The following is a 20,719-nucleotide window of genomic DNA, read 5'->3' as shown; positions in this document are numbered from 1 at the left end:
ATGCTGGTTCACGCAAGGGCCGAGTGAACAGTGACAGTGAAGATCCCGCCCTGATGCCCTTTTTAGGAACATGCCCCGTCAGAGCTCAGGAGGGGGAGTCTGTAAACCTGCCATGATTTCCCCCTCGAGCGTGGTCATTGTGGTAAACGGGGAGGAGTGAGGAGGAGACGTCCATTATATTTACAGTGTATGGTCAAGGAACCCTTTTCAGGGGTGTCTCTCAAACCTTTCCCTGGCAACATCTTTTAACCTCTTACCCCCCGCTTTAACCAAGCCCGTTTTCTCCAGTTCAGCTTTAACCAAATCTAAAAGCTTCTCGACTGAAGCTTGCAGCCTTGGCCAGTGTAACGCCTCATTTGAAAGCTAAGGCCTAAGCTCTTTCCTAATTTTTTTCGTCATGTTACTGTCCCGTTTTTGTCATGTTTTTGTTTTTCATGGGCGAGATGGTTAGTATCCCGCCTCCTGACCGTGCACACAGTGGCTGTGTCCTTGGGCAAGACACTTCACCCACATTGCCTCCAGTGTCTGTGTACACTGGTGTATGAATGAGAGTGTGAATGGGTGAGTGGATCCTTGCTGTGAAGCCCAACAAAACAACGAAAACGAGACAGAATATAAACAAGGAAGAAGCTGATGAGTTTTGTAGGCCTTAGGTTTCAAATGAGGCGTTACTCTGGCCTATAGGCTGTGAGCTCCAGTCCAGAAGCTTTTAGATTTGAGTAATGCTGAACTGGAGAAAACGTGCTTGGTTTGCGGTTAGGGGTTAAGGGGCTTTAATTTAAACCCTGAGAAAGTATAGAAGCACTACTGATTGTGTTAAAATGTCTGTTTTGGAGCCATTTTTAATCATCATTTCTGCTTTATGGACATAATCGACGTTATTTCAGCTTTAATTTGTGGGAAATTTCCACACATAACAAATTGAATTCTTTTTGGGTTGGTGGGTCCCGATGCCGTACTTGTTGAGGATCACTGGAAGCCAAATATGACATTTAAATAGGTTCATCCAAATCCATTCTTTGATTACCCACTGCAAAAACACATTAGCATTTTCTGTGTCAAGCCGCTCATTAGAGGCGTGTTTTGTATTGTTGGCAACAGTAGAATCCAAAATGTTATGATGGTTTTCCAAAAGTGATTGCACTCTTTCTTTTGAATCTGTTTAAACCATGCGTAACTTGTCCCTGAAGTATGAGCTGAGTGAGGAAGAGATGTTTACCACTGCACTTTTAAACTAAATGGCTCTGTTAGACATGTAGTGACCGCAGAAGGAATGAATGCGCACACTTTCGCCTCTGAGGCACAAACACATGCACTAAGGTGTCAAAAATGTGTCACTGCGCAGTTATGGGAAGTCGAGCCAAGCGCCCCTGCTCGCAAAGTCCAGGAGAGACCTTTACAGACAAAGAAGTGAGGAGCAAGGAAAAGTTGCACACTAGATTTGGAAGTCATTACAGTATGTTAGTTGGATCGGGGCCAACTTAATGAAGAAATATGGGATGGATGTGGCAGGTGAAGAAAGTGAATGAGTCAGTTTGAGGTAAGCGGGTAGACAGAGATAACGGAGCTAAAATAATCCGCACAGAGAGAGAAGGTGCCAATCGCAGGACGACCTTTCTGAATTTCCCGTCATTGTGGCAGCGCATGACCAGGGCACCTCTCACCGCCGCTCTTTTGTCTCACAGAGCGGGGATGTCCGAGAAACAAAACACAGACATGAATCAGGACTTCCATTGAGCCGCGATGCATTCAGGAACAGTCTGTGTGAGTCACGGTCACACAGCAGCAGTGACGTCCGGCGCTTAACCAGAGTGAAGCAGCCGTGGTGAGGTAGGGGGAAGGAAGGCTTTGGGGTTTTATTGCTAGGGACAAGTTTATAGAGGGGAAAACACAACATAGGCTACTTTTATATATGTAATTTATCGCAGCAAAGTCAAATGTTTGTTTTTTCAGGTATTTTTCAACTATGGAAATATCTGGGATTAAGTAAATGCTTGTATTGTTTTGCATTTATGAGGTGAAATGTTACACAGTGTGGCTTTAAGGTTTTTTTTAATTGCTTTTGTATAGTGCATTTGTATATTTCTATGTTCCAAACTGTTTTGCTGGATGCCTTTGGACATCTCTACTGTGTTTGTCTGAGGTTCGGAGGATTTTCTCTTTACTGCAGAGAATCGTTATTGGTCCTGAAGAAAGCAGATTTTTAAATGTAAACAAACAGCTGGCTTGTGAGTTAAAGGCATTTGAGACCTACACATTTCTTCTTCTGAAACACTGAAGAGGAAACACGAAAGGGACAAACGAGGAGATGGTGAAAGACTGTTGTGGAGCGGAGGGAGCTGCGCAGGAGGAAGAAGAAGGAGGAGGTGGAAGAGCTGACCTCTGCCGGACACCATGCTCTGATCTGCTGGTCAGGTTTGCCCACAGTGGTGGCGCGTTCAGTCGCAGAGGCTCAGGACTAACACCTGAACACATTTTTGTTGTACAGTGACAAATAAAGCACTTACTTATTTATATGTGTGCCAACTTTAGAAGAAGAAGGAGAAGAACTTTATTTATACAAAGCGCTATATATTCAAAGCGCTTTTCATGAGACAATTGTACATTCACCCCATACTCGGAGGTGTTCAGTTTCCCACATCTGCGCCAACGGTTCGTCAAGCATTCACACACACATCATTCATCCTGGCCTATTGTACATGTTTTTAATGTAACTTAAAAGAGACTAGGTGCAAGTTGGTCATTTTATGCTCACTACTGCCACTTCAGGTCTTATGCGTAACTGCAGTCTCTATATTAAGCTTGTGTATAACCGCACTTCGGACCCAAAGTGGTGTTAACCTTTTTGAGTAACAGTGCAGGATTTTAGAGGCAGTTGTGATGATCAGGTCTGGGCTCATTCTACACATTAGGACATGGCTGGAACGTGTAAGGGGATGAAAATACTTAGTTTTGCTTTAAAGGAATAGGCCACAGTTTTTCCATACTGAGATCTGTTCTTACCTGTCTGGTCTTTTTGCGTGTCCGTGGAAGAGCTCAGTCACTTCTAACTTCACCCCGTTTGGAGCTATAGGAATATACTGGGAGAGGCCAAATGCTAACAACATCTTTGGTCGTTTTGCGTGACTGAGGGCACGCACAAAGACCAGACAGGTACACATCAACTCATCTAAGCTCAGGTAAGAACATATCTCAGTCTGGAAAAACGGTGGCCTGTTCCTTTGAAGCCCGTTTTTGAGCTTTCTTATTTGAATCCAACTAAAGTTTGACACCGATATATGCCCACTATACAGTTGTACTGGGGCTTCAATATTATATCTGGCCTTGTGAAGACGGCCAGAACATTAGCCATCTAAATCAAGAATATCATCCTGGATTTTTGAGTATTCCTGTTAATACTTTACTATATTTACCAAAATGTATGTACATTGTGTTCACCGTGCTCATAATCCAGTAATTTGAGGCTTGATGAAGATGAGCTGCTTCATCCAGACAGTAATTAATGTTGACTCATCATTCTTTATAGAAGTAGCGATTGCCGTTTGGGGAGATACTTGGAAACCTCTTCTCTGTTGCTTCATATATCACTGACATGTTAACTCGATCTGCAATCTGCTCATTCAAATCACAGACGACTGAAGTGGGCCCCAGCGGCTGCAACTTCATCTGGTGCGAAACATAACTCGGCGACAGGCCACGGCACTCGGGCCAAACCGGGTCCCGCCATCTGCGCGAGACGTCTGACCTACTGTAGCTCAGGCGAGATCCGTGCAGGCGATCTCAGAAGGGAGCCGCCCCGGGGCTTTTGTCTGTCTGCAACAGCCCCTTTTCCAGCAACTCCTCCCATCTTTGTTGCATCCTTCTCATGCTTTGTCTTAATTCTGACTCTCTCCCGTCCACTGAAAAAAGAAAAAAAAAAATCACTTGGAATTGGAATCGCCATCGAAGTTCCCCCAGTTTTGTTGTATACAGTATCTCTCTTCCCTCTGTCCTTCCTCTTCTCCTGAGGTCTACATCTGGTTTGTATCATGGCCGTCTCTGCTCTAGTTTCCCATCATTCGCACCGGTCAAGCCTCCTCCTTCTGCTCTTTCCTCCGTTTTCTTCCCTGCTCGAACAGTCTTTATAATGCCGACTGCTTATCCCCCAAAACCACATGATTTACCACGATCCCTGCGCCATCTATAAAAGACACGGATGTATGATGTGACTGGAAATACTTTACACAGGTTACTGTACCTACTTACATAGGTTACTGTGACACACTGATGTATTCTGTTACAACTTAAGAATATTCATCATGGTCCAACAAAAAAGCAAACCAAATGCCTAGAAATGAATACATTTTACATTGAGCCTGTACTATTGCACAGAGAAAAGATGAGACAGAGGCAGGAACATCTAATTATTTAGAAATTGCAGTGTGTGGGAAAGTAGCATCTGTTTAGGAAAAGATCTCTTTTGAGAAACAGTTTCCAGGTTGAACACTCCCTCCACAGATGTTGAGAAATGTAACAAAAGCCTGACACAGTTACATATTCTGCTCTATAAGTTTGGGAATGCACACTCTTTGTGCTCTTCATGTGTGGAATTGACGGAAAGGCTGCATTTGAGCTCTTTGAACAATTCCATGTTTGTTCACTTTCTGCTGGATTTTAAAATAAATATATATATTTTTTTTCCAAGATAGTAAGATCTTGAGAAGGTTTGCCCACTTTTTCTGACAGCCCAGCTTGTCCCAGCATCATTTAAAGATGGGCGACTAATGCATTTTCTCCCAGTTTGAAGTTATGACCAACCAATACAGTCACAACAAAATGATGAGAAATGATAATCTAGTGCAGGGGTGTCAAACATACGGCATTTAATCCCGTAAGTAAGTCTCTAGCCCATTCCTGTGCGGAGTTATGAATTTTTAAAGAATAACCAGAATGCTCATTCTAGCCACTAGGGGGCATTAAATAGAAAAAAAAAGGATAGAGTTCCACACGTGTCCAGCAGAGGGCACTGACATAATAAGAGCTCAGGATATGAACAACACATTATATAGCCATGTGGTAAATGGACAGTCTGCCCCAGGGCGGCTGTGGCTTCAAAAACAGTTTATGGTTTACACCATCAAGTGAATGAATAATGACTACTGCACTTTCAGGAACTTGTGACACAGGCTTGTAAAGTGCAATACAAGTGTAAGCCATTGTCATTAATGAAGCTACAGTCAAGTTGGGGCTTTGATCAAATCACAGCTTATTATTATTCATTTATTGGAAACATTTTCTCTATTATATGTGGCCCGTGATCCGCCGTGGGAGCTGAATTTCGGCCCGCAACCCAAAATGAGTTTGACACCCCTGATCTAGTGGGAATTTACGGCACCTTGGGTGTCTATACAGTAGGGGTGTTTGAACCTTTTTCATCGAGGGCTGCATGTCGAAGTGTATACGGTGTGGAGGACCAAAGATCGGTGCTCAATGCAGGGAAATATTCACTCAGATGCATTTAAGATAGGTCTTGCAGTCAAAAGTACTTTCTCTTGGTATGTGTACCAATTCAATAAAGTGCGGACCACCAAAATTAAGGGCCACATTTTCCCAGCGGGCCGCACTTTGGGCACCACTGCATCAGTTTTTTGGGAGGGGACATAATGAAGAATAATAATCCAGTATATTGATCTTGTGCTGCCTTCATGTGGTCTTGTAAGTATGGTAAATATTACTTGCCAAGTAGAAACCTGCACGTGAACACCTCCTCATCTGGTGTTTTCCACTGGTGTCCGAGTTCTTTTTGTCCTTTCAACAAAACACAGCAGCATTAATACGTTTTTATGTCTTTTAGCTGATTGTTATGAAGCTGAAACTATGCAATAACTATTTAGCTTCTTTGAAGAATGGACTTATTGTGGCCTATTTCTTCCTGTTGCCATAAGGAAATGGCTCCTTTCAACTTCCCATGTAAAAACGTTTTTGCCCTTCTGTAAGTCATTATTGAACACAGGCTTGTCATTCTGACCTCCACGCGTTTGTCTTAACATACACAACAGTTTATAGATATAGATATTAAAACAAATCTTCCACCAAATAATCATCCTTATCGAAAAAGTGTAAGAATATGTGTATCATGTAAGGGCCTGTCCTTAACATAATGAGCCTGTACGTCTATTTAGTTGATTTTCCATCTCCAGAGCTCACTTGTCTTGTAACCAGTTTTCTGGCACAAGCCGCATATTTGATCCTGAGGGGCTCCATTTAACCAGATGGCTCCGAATTCCTCACTTGTTCCACCGCTATAACATATTTCCCGTCCGACTGCGTTGAACGTATAGCTCTGTAAAAGACATTATCACACATACAGAGAATGGAGAAGCTTTTCCCTTCAACATCCGCAGCGAAAACACAGTAAAAGTCATGATAGTGAGGAAAATGTTTTGTTGTATCTACTTGAAGTTGCTTGATATCTTTATACACACAGGACTAAGAGTGCAACACAGTCTGTCACATTCAAATCTATCTGTTTTACTTTGAGCTTTTATTAAGTCCTGTGTTGAACTTGCTCAGGTCTTTAGGGAAACTAAACAGGGAGGAAAATCCCCCGGACCCCCCTGCTGCGTTTTTACTGGACTCAATATTCTGTCATTCAGCCAGAAGGCGTTTGAAGCCACTTTACAAGCGCCGCACCTATTACAACATGACGGTCTAGTGTTAGCAATAAACTGTATCTCCTGTGAGCGCAATTTTCTGTGTCTGCTCATTATTTTGGGGATTTTAGGAGTTAGCCCCTCTCATTGTTTACGCTTACCTAATAGTCTTGTTAATTGGCCCATTATGTTTGACCAGAGGGAGCCTAGTAAGTGTGGAGTAGAATAGCTGCGCAGAACTGTTTGTTTGTTGTTGATCTTGCTTACAAGTGACCAAGGTAGGCCTGTCACGATAACAAATGTGAAGTTCGATATATTGAGGCAGGAAAGTATCGCGATAAACGATATTATTCACTCAAACGATACTACGTACTGTCAACTCTCAGGCATAAATACCACACAAGCTGCAATAAACATGAAATATAATGTAACTCAATTTGCTGCTAATAGATGTACAGACGATAAATATCCAACCCAAAAATATATTGTTTATCTGTTATTTATTGAACGATAAGTCAATATAGTAATTATCGTGACAGATCATAGGACTCACAAACGGCATGTGACTGCACAATAAGGACGCACAATATATCACAAAAGGTATTGTTATTGGTGTCACATTATCTCAGAAGCCACAATATATGTGCAAAATCACTAAGGTCTTCCATCAGACAGCAACACTATCAGTTTAGCTTCTCATATTGTGCTGCCCTATAGACCATCCTGTCTCACTGTCCTATTAAAGGCCTTAATCTCTTAACCCCCGCCTTAATCGAGCACATTTTCTGCCGTTTAGCTTTACCCAAATCTAAAAGCTTCTCGATCAGAGCTCACAGCCTATAGGTCCTAAGACCCACAAAACTGATCTGACATTTTTCCTCGTTTCCTGTGTTTTTGCTGCTTTTTTGTAGCTTTTCACCTTTTCGTAGCCATTTTTTGTCGCCTGTTTTATTGCATTTTTGCCGCATTTTGCAGATTTTTTGTTGCTTTTTTGTTACTTTTTCATCAATGTTTTACTGCGTTTTTGTACCTGTTTTTGCTGCTTTCTATTGTGTTTTTGTTGGCTTTTGATCATTATTTTTGTCGCCTGTTTTTGTTACTTTTATGCTTATTTTGTTGCATTTTGCTGCTTTTTTTTGTCGATTTTTTCATCATTTTTTGTCACCGTTTTTTGTTACTTTTTCATCACTTTTGCCCCGTTTTTTACATTTTTATCGCCTGTTTTGGTGCTTTTTTTGGCTGAATTTCATCCTAATTTTTTATTATTTCTTCTGTCGCTATTTTGACACTTTTTTCAAGAAGCTTTTAGATTTAGGTAAAGTCAAACTAGAGAAAATGTGCCACAAATAACAACACACTTCCAGCCTGCCTTCTCCACAGTTGGGCAGCTGACTTCTTCTTCAATTCTTTCACGCTTTACACAAACAATCCAAGGGCAAAGCGTGACCGAGCCTTCCTAAACAGAAGTGACATATTCTAATTACTGTGTCCCATGTTCTAGCTTTGTCAGCATGCACCTGTGCAAACCGCCGAGGCATAGCATGAACTTGGCTGCCTTGGCTTTGAAAACACGGCGGATGAAGCATGTTTTGGTTGCCGTACACCCCAACCATACTTAATGAGCTGTTACCAAGCAAAAGTCAAACTCCCTGACCATCAAGACTTCAATAACGCTCTACAGTTCCACCTTAAACACTGAAGTCATGGTTGAAAAATGTGCGTTAGCCTATCACCTGGAGAGCAGGCAGGAAACAGGATCTTACATCTCCGTTGACCCTGGGAGCCATACCAGCAAATCAAAAATGCCTCGTCCTGCGCAGACTTTTCAAGAGGCCCCTCTCTCTTCTTGTGATTGTTAAACTTTTACTTTTGTGGCAATTCGGAAACACATGCGCAACGTCTCCGAATTCCTTCCCTCTTTCTCTCCTCTTTCGCGGTTAACCTCAAACACCGGACCTGCGCTCGAAAAACAAACCCCGAAAACGTAATTTTTTTCGGCTCATTCTCTCCTGGCTCTTCTTTCTTCTTTCCTTTTTCCGTACGCGCCGTTCCTGTTTCCCCCCACACACACACACACACACAAAAAAGAGCCCCCTCCAATGACTTGTATTGCAGTTTGCACAACATGCTGTGTGTTGAATGGAGTCCTGTCGTAATCGTTGTCAGATGAGATGGAAGGGGCTGGACAGATGTAAAATGTTGGAAGTTTGGAGGGAAATATGAGGGGGAAGAAGAAGAAGAAGAAAAGGTTGTCATGACTACAGCCCAAATAAACAAGTGTTGTACTGTGTTGACCCGCCCTATTTCCAACCACTGCATTAAGGTGAACATACCGTGCATAATTGTGGCGGAACTGTTAAGAATCACACATTTTCACACTGATAGGTTGATGCCCGTTATAGTGGTCAATCTTTATTTAGATAGCACTTGAACACTAATAGGTGCGAGAGAAAAGTGGATGATTTGACCGTCGGTTCTTGTTCCCACACCAGACCAGTAATGGAGCACAGCTGGTACAAATCTCAAAATGTTCCTACACAAAGTGGCAGTGTCCCCAAAAGACATAAGGCATGCTGGACACTACAGATGTTTGCCTGTTGATTTCCAGATTGTGGTCAAATCTGCAATATTTGAGAAGCTCTGGGTGAGGCGACTGATCAGTGCATAGAAGGTTAACCTCTTGTTAACCTCTTAACCCCCACCCGAACCGAGCACATTTTCTCTAGTTTGCTGCTACCCAGATTTGAAAACGTCTTGGGAAAAAAGTGTCTGAATAGCGACGAAAAGGAAGATGAAACCACAACAGATAGCGACAAAAAATCTCAATGAAAATGTGACCAAATCAAACAAATAAAGCTGCAAACAAAAAAGCAATGGAAATGTGATAAAGATGACACAAAAGGGCAAACAAAAAGTTTTAAAAATTCCTCAAAAATGTGACAAAAAGTGACAAAAATTGTACAAAAACTTGACAAAAATCATCAAATAAGCAACAAATGTGGCGAAGAAAAGCCACACAGAAAAAGTGATGACAACACGGCAACCATGTGATGACAAAAATCTGTTTAAATCAGTTTTGTTGGTCATAGCTTTCAAATGACACCGGCCTAAAGACTCCAGTCCAGAAGATAAGATAAGATTTGGGTAATGCTGAACTGGAGAAAATGCACTTGGTTAAGGCCCAGTGTAAGAGGTTAAGATATTTCATTTTGGTATTAAAGCAGAACTAAGTAACTCATGCCCCTAGAGGCCATAAGCGCCACTGCAGGTGTCGTAGCATGTTGCGTTTTTTTTACTCATTAATTATTCGTGAGAGTAAATACTACACTGACAGAAAAGACAAAGGGACAGAGTTATATTGTACATCCAATTACACAATGGAGATAATTTTTTTCACTCAAAATTGTCTGTAAATACTGTTTAAGTGGTGCTAGCCTGCAGTTAGCTTTGCCCCTTAGCCTGCTAGCTTCATCTTCGTTGTTCCATTAGTGTATTTTTGGCCTCTAGGTCGGTGCAGGGAAAGTTGCAAGTGTGGTTTTCTGGCCAGAGACACCAGGAGGAGATGAAAGACCCCCCAATCATCCCATAACCCTTGTATTACTAGAGGGACTACGAAAAGGATGTATTAAGGTAAACAAGTTACTTAGTTCTGCTTTAAGTTTGCTTGGTGATCACAGCACGTGGGGACATGACAGTGGAGGTTTGACAGTCTGTAGTTAGATGCTCTTGAGTTTATAAATCCAATCAACATGCAAGCGCTACTACTCTACTGTACGTTAAAAAAAAAGCCCTCCAAGGTGTTTCTCGGTGCACACATTTGTTGCTAGGACATGCATAGTTTAACACTTTCCCTGTTAGTGGTAAATAGTCAATGAAAGTGTCCAAGGCTTCCATTCTTTGCATAACAATGTGATATTTACAGCTCACAAATGTATCAACGTTTTCGCCAGCCGCCTCTGACGCATTGCTCTTTTGTTCTTTGGGCTTTGACATGCACTCTGAGGAAATGTTTGGCACTCCCCAGTCTGAGCAGCAGGAAGTGGAGGGTATGCCTGGTGGAAGTGCGGATCAGCAAAACAGAACATGTCCCGAAACCGACCGTTACAATCCCGCATGCAAATTCAACCCTTTTTTTTCCCTGTCCCGCAGGGTTCAGAGGCCATGGAGGATTGTGTCCAGGGGGCGCTCTCGTCTCTGTACCCCCCGTTCGAGAGCACGGCCCCGCCACTACTCTCCCAGGTAAAGAAAAAAAGAGAAAGCGTTTGCCATATCTTCAGACAACTACTGCAGATTCAATTAAATGATAAGGAAGCGTTGGAAAAGGCGATGGAGGGCGGCGATAATGCGGCACTCCCAAGACATAAACAATAGATGAAAGCCAAAACAAACAAAGTCCAGCCAATTATAAACATTATTTTAGCATCAGGAAAGAAATGCTGTTGAGGTCGGGGAAGTGTTGCTGTAAGTGTGTTGAATTCTCAGATAGGGTTATGTTAAGCCACTGGAGATTCTTTCTTTTAGGACACTGAGGTGGGGGTTGAAAAGGTATTTGTTAGAGAGATTAAGCTTAATGTAACGAATGATACAGTGCAGAGTCACAAAATGGTGGTTTGAGAATTTAGGAGGAGAGAAATGTGGGAGCCCCTGCTTCACTTTGTTGTAATTTGAGTGCTGGTGAAGGTGTACATACTTAAAATAATGAAGGAAAATACGGATAAGCTTCATGTATCTTAATATGTTGACTTATTTCGGACAGCAGACATGTTTTGAAAGCAAAAGAGAGAGATGGTTTTTCTTCTTTTCTTCTCTCAGTTCCCATGAGGCCTGACTGAGCTCTTTCCAATCAGAATCATTCAAAATCATCTATTTATTAATGTCCACACAACAGAGTTGGTGGTATTTGTTTTCAGTACAGCACATTATGCTCACATCTCCTGCGGCAGTCACATACTGATAGTCAAACAGTGCAACGTTAAGAGATTTCATTTTGGTATTAAAGCACTAAGTAACTCATGCCCCTAGAGGGAATAAGCGCTACTGCAGGTGTCGTAGCATGTTGCGGTTTTTTTTTTACTCCATAATTGTCCGTGAGAGTAAATGCTACACAGACAGAAAAGACAAAGGGAGTGAGGGATATTGTACATCCAATTACACAATGGAGATTATTTTTTTCACTCAAACGTGGCTGTAAATACTGTTTAAGTGGCGCTAGCCCGCAGTTAGCTTTGCCCGTTAGCCTGTTAGCTTCTTCTTCGTGATTCTATTAGTGTGTATTGGGCCTCCGGGTCAGAGCAGGAAAAGCTGCAAGTGTGGTTTTCTGGCCAGAGACACCAGGAGGAGATCAAAGACCCTCCAATCATCACATTAACACTAGGGAGGGACTATGAAAAGGATTTATTAAGGTAAACAAGCTACTTAGTACTGCTTTGTGCATACATATTTCATTTCAGGATAATTTCGGGCTATCAGTTATTCAACATAACTCAAAACAGTATGGATTTGTACAATTTCTTGTCCTAATTGGCTGCAGTATTAGTAACAGCATTACTTATTATTTTGTAGAGCAGTGAGATTTCTGAATCGCCACTGTAGCCTATTCACCCGAGTCATAGTTGTCTAATAGTAATTCCCTTGAAATATTGTATACAAATCAGTAAAGTATTTGCTGTGGCTCCTGATGCCTGATTGCAGTGGTCTGTGTACATTCTTCCAATCTTGAGAAGAGGAAGGAATTGCAAGACACATTGGATACACTCAAAAACTGCATACCAGTGTGTAAACAAAGGCTCCTTTTTTCTCAAGTGAAACCACTCTTTTACAGATTAAAGGTTTTCCCCAAGAAGCACAGACAGTTGAACACAATAGTTGGTTTTGTGTCAAATGACCAGCAACCGTATGTTTTCTTCATTCAGGTCTTCTCCGTGCTTGAATCGACCTATCAACACGACAGTCTGCGGTACCTCTTGGACTACTTTGTTCCAGCAAAGCATCTCCTGCACAAGCTCCAGCAGCATGCGTGTGTAAGTCCAAACCACGAGAACTCACACCAAGATATAATCAGGAGCAGAATCTGCCGTCGAACTCAAAACGTGTGGGTAAAACTATCTGTCATCCTTGTGCAGAAGTCTGTTTACACCTCCTTCATGATGAGAAAGTATGCACGAGGAGTTGATAGATCAGCCACACACGGCTTCTGTTTAATACAGAGAAAAGGTCTAGTGGTTTCTAGGTTTAGTGGTGGTTAGGCTTCTTCTTCTTCTTCTTCTTCTTCTTCTTCTAGACTCTACAGAAGTTGAACTGGGGACTTTTTTGTAAGAGGGAGCCAAGTGCGGTCACTGGTATCATATTTAATGCAACATACAGGTCTTCAAGGTGTGGCACTCAACGCATATCTAAAACCAATTTCCCAATCTGATACCATGCTGTATTTAAAAAATAAAAAGCACTCTGTCATTCTCTGCAAATGCTCACTGTGTTTGGGTAATACTGTCACAAACACTGAGAGTGGTTTGTTTACTATTTGTGTAGGCTCTGCAGGGTCTAAAAACTTGAATTGTATAGAAAGAATTAACGTTTCCTCTTAGTTGTTAGTCTTTTTTTTTAATTATCCATGTGCCCTTGGGTTTTGTCTCTTTTGATGGGCTTCAGTCGTTTTTTTTACTCATATTGGACCGTGTTTCTGTACTGGTCGACCTCCCAGTATTGACATCAGTCCACCAGATTGCTCCTCAGTTCAATTACTGAACTGGTGATTTAATTTCCCCAGACTGACATGACTGGAGATTAAGGCTGAACGATATTGAAGTAACACAGTGATACGACTGTGCAATATTTTGCGATGTCAATATTATTGCAATATTTCACTAAACCATTTAAAAAAAGACTATGTCAGGACCAAAACAAGACTAAAATGTAACTGAAAACATTTATAAGTTTAAGGCATTGTTTGTTTTTGGCTGAGTTTGCAAAAAAAAAGTGTTGATCTCTTCAATGGACAATATATCGTAACATCGATATATTGTGGCTTCTTGTGATACAGTTATTGCATCACCTAATATCGCGATACGATATTATTTGCAATATATCGTGCAGCCCTACTGGAGATTACAAATGGTCCGATGGAAAGCTGCCGGGATTGTCTTTAACCTCTTAACCCCTGCCAAGTGCATTTTCTCCAGTTCAGCTTTACCCAAATCTAAAAGGTTACCGTCCGGAACACAGAACACAACTTTTGTAGGAAGTATTTTTTGACAGAACAGCATGTTTAGTGTATCTTCCTCATTCTTTAGAGCCGTTTTGTGACCTATTGTGGATCATAGCAAAGACAAATGAAGACCTCAGGCAAAGGTCAAGTTCAGGGCGTCCATAATTTGACACAATCGTGACCTGGGTGAGTATCACAGCTCTGCGGAGGGTCTCGTCTGCTCGGGGGATCCTCGCCGCCCGCTGAAACCAGTGAAAGTGGCTGGTGAAATTTGAGATTTACTAGCCTCCGTGACCCGCAGACAAAAGAGGTGGTTTCCTGCCTCGCAATGTGTGCAGCATAGATACACCAAAACACATGGAAAACGGTCAAGTCGAGCGTAAATAAAGACTTTCTGCTTGTGATTTTCCCCCACGCAAAAAGAAAACGGCCTTCAATGAAAACACCGCTGACTATAAATCTAACTTTATTTCCAGAGGTGGGAAAGTGGTGTGTTTGACAAAGCATCTGAAGAATTTTTACATTTCATCAGTATTGTCATTGCACCATGCTTTTCACTTGTCCTTCAACAGTATTATTTTGTACTGAGTTAAAGTTTTGTTTTCTGTGAATGTCTTTAATGTTTCTCGTTTACAAATGGGAAGACTGGATTCTGGGATTACATCAAAGTGAAGCAAGTCAAGTCTATTTGTAGAGCACAGTTTGGACACAAAGTGATTCAAAGGGCTTTACAAAGCAGGACTGTACTGCTCTAATGCAGTACTTGTCTACATAGTTACTACTGTTTATGTCTGCTTACCGGCATGTATCTTTTCATAGTAACCATCCACTTAGTTCAGTGAATGTTTGGCTACTTGCACTCATCTCTATGTCTTTCCTTGGAGGCGCATTGTCCAGGTTTTGAAGTCACAATACACAAACTCTGAGGTAGGAAAAGTTATGTGCATACAGAGTTTTCCTGGGCTCACATGCAGATTCATTGTGGACTGTGTTTTCATTGTCGCTGCCCGGGACACGGGAGTTAGACTGTGAGTCACGACGCTAATTCCTTCCATATGTGTTCGCTGTGAGAGAGAGATGTTAGCGCAGCAGCGCTGGGAGTGGAAATAGGAGACAGCCAACTTGGAATGAGTTCACTCTGTCTGCGTGCATATTAATACGTTTGCAGGGAGCTGTAGGAAACAAAACAGAGCAAAAAACCCTCACTAAAACTGTTTTCAACTCAAACAACCCGGTCATGTTGACGACTTCCATAACCTCTGCCACAAAAGCTTACTTCTCTCTTTAACCAACAACGTAGCGAGGCAAAACTGTCGACTGGACTGACTGGTCTTATATAATCCTTCACAAACATATTTATCCAACAACTAACACATGCAAAATAAGGAAAATAGAAAGAATGGACAGTGGATAATGGGCATTCCTATATTTGATGACTGCTTTAGCCTTTGTTGTTGCATCCAAGCTCCTTTGCCCAAGGTGTGAAGTACATGCCTCACAGAACGAGCAGAGCACAACATCAGTGAAGCAAACAAGAACCAGACAAAGGCCAGTTGTGTAAAGATCTGGCCTCTCTCGGTTTGGGAGTTCAGTAAAACAAAATATCTCTGAAGCAAGATTATGGTTAAGTTTGTGCTTCAATTGATTTGTTTTGATCATTTCAGCCTGCAGAATAGCTGAATAGCTGAGTGGTATTGCAACGACTTAACTTAGCAATGGTTTATATGCAAAAACATAGGACTCTTCTCTGTTCTGTGACAATACAGGAAATCCTCATGCTAAAGAGTCCAAAATGTCAAAAACCTAAATAATGTCTAATTTAGGAAGTTCATATAGGACATAAAGCTGACCAAACCACTCTTTTATTCCTATTGTTTTCCGGCATCTGTCTCGTAATACTCCATTGTCTGCTTGTGACAGATATATAGTCGTGCATTTCAGAATTGTACACATTATGCTGTCAGTGCTGTAGCTCAAACTTGGTTGGGCAGAATAGTGAAGCGATTGAGACATCGTTGGGAAACAGGAGGCGGGGAAGCAGCGAACAGTGGGGTGCATTGAGTGAGAGAGAGCGTAGGAAGAGGGAGGCACAGAGAGAGGACTGACTCAGAGCTTTTAAGGGCCAACGGCTGAGTACAGGGTTAAATTTAGAAAAGTGGAAGGAGGTCCAAAACAACACTAAACTGTATTTTTAACACGGGGAAGTTCATATGGCTGAAAGATAGGAAATTATCTCTGGACTTGAGTAATTGTAACGGTATGAATCGTTTTTAAACCATTTTTGATTCATACCTGGTTGAATTGACAATTGTGGGAGATAATGATGATGTAAACCCAGAAGTAGCACATTTAGCTTGGTGCAGGCAATGGCTGTAAATATTGTGCTGCTCCGCTTCCTGTGAATAAATGGGATGCTTGGAATGTGTGAGGAAAGTTATGAATGAGTTGAGACCACAACTAACAATGTGACTCCACAAGCTCCCTTTGTTTGGTGTAAAGATGACAGAATATAGTACAGATTAAATGGGATTTTTGAACTCATGATAACCTCTAAGCCACACAAGCACTTTTAACTAACTGATCTGAGGTTGCTATACTTGGTCAGGTCTAGGTTTAGCAACGCGATGTGCCCAAAGAATACGATCAGCGGACGATCTGAACATCCTGAATGACCAGGTTATTCCATCAGTGGATTTCTTCTTGACTTTTTTTGTGGCGACATTTTTATTGGTCAGGTAGCTTATGTTAAAGGGCCTATGTCATGATGTTTTAGCCATTCCAAAGTAAACTATAGGCAGTTATATGATAGGCTGTACCTCTAGCACTAGGAGTACTCATTTAGTAAGTATTTTCTGGGGGTATTTTTCCAATCTGGAAGACAAGATGCTTGGATTCAGTTGACTCCGCCTCTCTCCGAGTTGATGCTGCCCGTGCAACCTTAACAGTAGAAGAAATATAATTATCGCAACAATAACTGAAGTTACTTCACAATGCAGCTATAATGAGTTGACATATGCAACACAACTTCATAAATGGCTAACACACATTATGGGAATCGCTCTGGTTATAAGGGTTAATTTTCCCGGACAATCCACTTTGGTACCGACCAAGGTTCGCCAAACAGCCATCGGTGAAGTGGCGGTCACAGCCAAAAAACACTGTTGGGATGTTTTTGATAAGGAAATGGCATTACAACATGTTTAAAAGCTCCAAAAAGTTGATTTTGCATGATATACGACCTTTAAAAGACAAGCTTTAATTTGTTACCTTTTATAACCCATACAACACTATTGCATGCTGAATATCCTATGTAACATTCAGTCTTCTTGAACCGATACTTTCAAATACCTCCAGTGGATTGAAGAAGTTAAAAGTTTTGATCACAGTAGCTTTAATTTAATCAAAGAGAAGTCTTGTTTGTATCCAATTTTGCAAACATATAGAAACAAAAAACATCACAACTCACATAATTCCCATTTTTAAGACTAGATGCAAATAAAATCGTGCCCCTAAACTTTGCTTAGCCTCTGTCTGAACTATGCCCGGCATCTGAGACAGTGGGAGGAAGGGTGAGAAATGTTGTAAGCGGACGGTCTAATTCGATAATGTCCCGTGAGAGAGGGGGGGCGTGCGGGGGGGGGGAGTCACAGGGCGGCCCATGTCAGGAGATTAGATACAGAGCAGAGAAGAGCTGGCCGGGTGACATTCATACTTCAACCTTTGCCAGAGGAGATGCCAGTCTGATCCAGGACTTAATCATAAGTTGGGACAAGGGGCTAGTGGACATTTATCCGAATGAATGATCTGATTTGTAAGTTAATAATAAATATAATAAAGTAAATCATCTCCATTTTGTTCATTTTGACCTTCTCTGTCGTTCTAGTCGCAGTACATCGGCTGCCTGTTCCTGCACTCTGGTTGGCCGCTGTGTTTGGGCGAGAAGGTGGTGGTCCAGTTGTCCACTCTGGACTGGCGGCTCCTGCGCAGTAACGACTTCTACCTGCAGGTGGTGCCGTTCTCCACGCGCTGCCCCCGCCTGGCCCTCAAGTGTCTGGCTCCCGGGGGCCGCACCGTGCAAGAAATCCTCATCCCGGAGTCCCAGCATCCGCTAGTGTTCACGTCCGAGTGGCTCCATAGCATCAACAAGGAGCGCGGGCACAAGAGGGAAGGTAAGGGTGGTGTGGCAAGAGACAATTCAACTTAAAGCGAATGTTTGTTGGATGTGATCTTACACGTTTAACCTAAAAACCTCCAGAGTTCAGTCACTGATCCTGAATACTGTTGACTGCACTAATGAGGACTTGATTTGGGATTGTGGAAGTAGGAGAGAGTTCCTTAACGGGGCTAGATGCAAGTTTGCCATTTTATTCTCACTACTGCCACCTCAGGCCATACGTGTAACTGCATCTTCTATATTAAGCTCGTGCATGACGGCACTTCAGACCCGAATTAACACCTTTTTGAGTGACATTGCAGGATTTTAGAGGCAGTTGTGGGGAATAGGTCTGAGCTCATTCTACACCTTAGGACACTGTTGGAACATGTAGGGGGAGGACATTTTTAATTTTTTTATTTTTTAAACTCTGTATAGTCCCTTTAAAGAGCATAGGACAGGTTTTAAAATATGACTTGTTTAGATGGACAACATCTTAATTATTCCAAATAAGAATTGTTGGGCAGGAAGTGACATAGATGGAGGTAAAGTTCTGAAGCAGTTTGACTCATTTTCCATTGATGTAGCATGGTCGGCACGGCAACAGTTGAACAGTGTCTTCCTCTGTCACTTCCTGTCAGTGTCGAATAAAGAAGTGAAACTATTAACATCACTAAAAATGGTCCAACTAAAGAAAGCTGGGTAAATGTAAAATATGATTGTGTTAACTGTGTTTTAGCAAAAATTGTGTTTAATGCATCATATGCACTTTAACAGATCTTGAGCCATAGGATCTGGCAACCCTAAGTGTGGGTCTCTTTCTGAATAATCGTCTTGAGAATCCAACAAACAAAAATTAAACATAAACAAATTCAGTGAAATGTTTTTGTATTTGTGGATAGTGTCCATATCAATTTATAGATAACATTTGTGGAGATAGAAACTGCGCTATGCAAGAAGAGTATGCTAGATTTAGAATACAATAGTGGTGAGGAGGCGAAGGAAAAAATAGGTGTGTGAGGGTTCATGCAATGTTTATGACCGGTAGTGGTTGTAATAGGCAAAATCCACCATGTTTGTTTCAAGCATGTGCTGTATCATTGTTTCTAAAGTAATACATGCAATAAAGTAAACACAACAGCAGCTGGGTACTGGTAAACACAGTGTCCAAACATCCCACAGCAAATGTTTCGAAACTTTGAAAGCATCTTTGTGGGATAGGACTGATACAATACAAGAGCGCTGGCTTTCAAAAATCAAGAATAATGACCCGGTTATAAATATAGGGTTCCCACGCATCATGGAAAATGTGGTACAAAAATTAGATGTGTTTCCATCATTTATAGCATCATTGTCATAGCAACCATCACCAATAAACCAAACCGCTTCATAAAAAGTGGGAATCCTCTAAGTAAATAATCTTGCCCAGAGGATTACAAAGCCTATAATTCCCAGGGTGAAAATGTGTTGTTGTTCTTGTGCCAGAATGTATCGACTATGAGGGGAAAGAAAACGGGGAGAGGAACAGATGTTGCGTTTAAAGAGACAGGTTTATGAGCGACGGCTGGCATGTGGAAAAGGCTGCGAGGGCGAGGAAGTAATAGGTAGGTGTCAGCTGGCCCTTCTGTAATTAACCCAGAAAACTGTAAACAACGACAATCCTTGGGTCTGATGAAGCCGTGTGAACTTGGATTTGGTTCACAGTCATTTGTGGGTGTCACACAGAGCACGTTGTTGCTTCCTTTGATGAGAATCATTCCAGCAGGACTAAGACTGGTTATAATATTGCGGAGACTGACGATCTCCGCAAGGTGTCCGCAGCTGGGATTGATTGCACACACACAAAGAGCCTCAAAGATCTCACTGGCCTGGAGACTAGTTGGAGATTAGTTAGAAACTCGAGTCGCAGTTGATCACGGAGATGTCTCCTGAAGGTCTCCAGGTAATCTATGTGAATAAACAGGTTTGATTTCAGCGGAGTCTCCATGTGGTCTGCGAGAGGTCTCCAAATGGTCTTTGCGGTCTAAAACAGTTTTGGTAACATTAAACCATGTGAGACATTTCTGTGACATCCCTGCACAGTCTTCGAGACCTGTTGGAGACTTCAGAAAGTCTCAGGTGAAATGAAAATTCATTTTCACTGAGACTACCTGAAGACTCGCCTTATCTCCTGGAGACGTCTTGGAGACATCTCCGTTAGGGCTGAAAGATATATTGTTATCGTATCGATATCGAGATATGAACATTCAAGATTTTAGTGAAGAAAAAGCGAGATATAAACAATATAGATTCTTATCAGTAAAACTGCACTCTTTTGTATTTAGATGTTTTTATTTTTCTGAAAAGTGCTTGGTTTTCACCAAACCCGTAGTTATATCGTATCGATTTCGAGATATCTGGCATGAATATCAAGATATGAAATTTTGTCCATATCGTTCAGCCTTAATCTCGGTTATCAGTGGCGACTCGAGTCTCCAACTAGTCTCCATGCCGGTGTGATTGGCCCTGGAGACCACACGGAGACTGCATGGAGTCTGGAAAAAGAAAGTGCAGTCCTCGCTGAAATCAAACCTGATTTCACTGAGACTTGATCAGTGGCGACTCGAGTCTCCAACTAGTCTCCATGCTGGTGAGAAAGGCCCTTTAGGATGGAAAACATGAATGCTTTAGACATGGAAAAGCAGACAGGATGTAGACTTTGGCAATTTATTGTATTTTAATCCGAATACA

The 20,719-nt window shown here is 41.8% G+C and overlaps 1 protein-coding gene across 1 annotated transcript in view; it reads left to right on the top strand.

The window, feature by feature from the left end:
• Positions 1 to 20,719, top strand: part of arhgef40 (Rho guanine nucleotide exchange factor (GEF) 40) — a 65,997-nt gene that overhangs the window by 2,885 nt on the left and 42,393 nt on the right. Inside the window, exons 2-4 of the mRNA XM_079579859.1 lie at positions 10,782 to 10,871; positions 12,545 to 12,652; positions 17,720 to 18,005. Coding sequence (XP_079435985.1) covers positions 10,782 to 10,871; positions 12,545 to 12,652; positions 17,720 to 18,005 — 484 coding nt within the window. The remainder of the gene's footprint in view (positions 1 to 10,781; positions 10,872 to 12,544; positions 12,653 to 17,719; positions 18,006 to 20,719) is intronic.

Source organism: Gobius niger (genome assembly GCF_951799975.1).
Source record: "Gobius niger genome assembly, chromosome: 21".
Taxonomy (NCBI): Eukaryota; Metazoa; Chordata; class Actinopteri; order Gobiiformes; family Gobiidae; genus Gobius; species Gobius niger.
The sequence above is the reverse complement of the archived record's forward strand: the minus strand, read 5'-3'. Positions and strand labels throughout refer to the sequence as shown.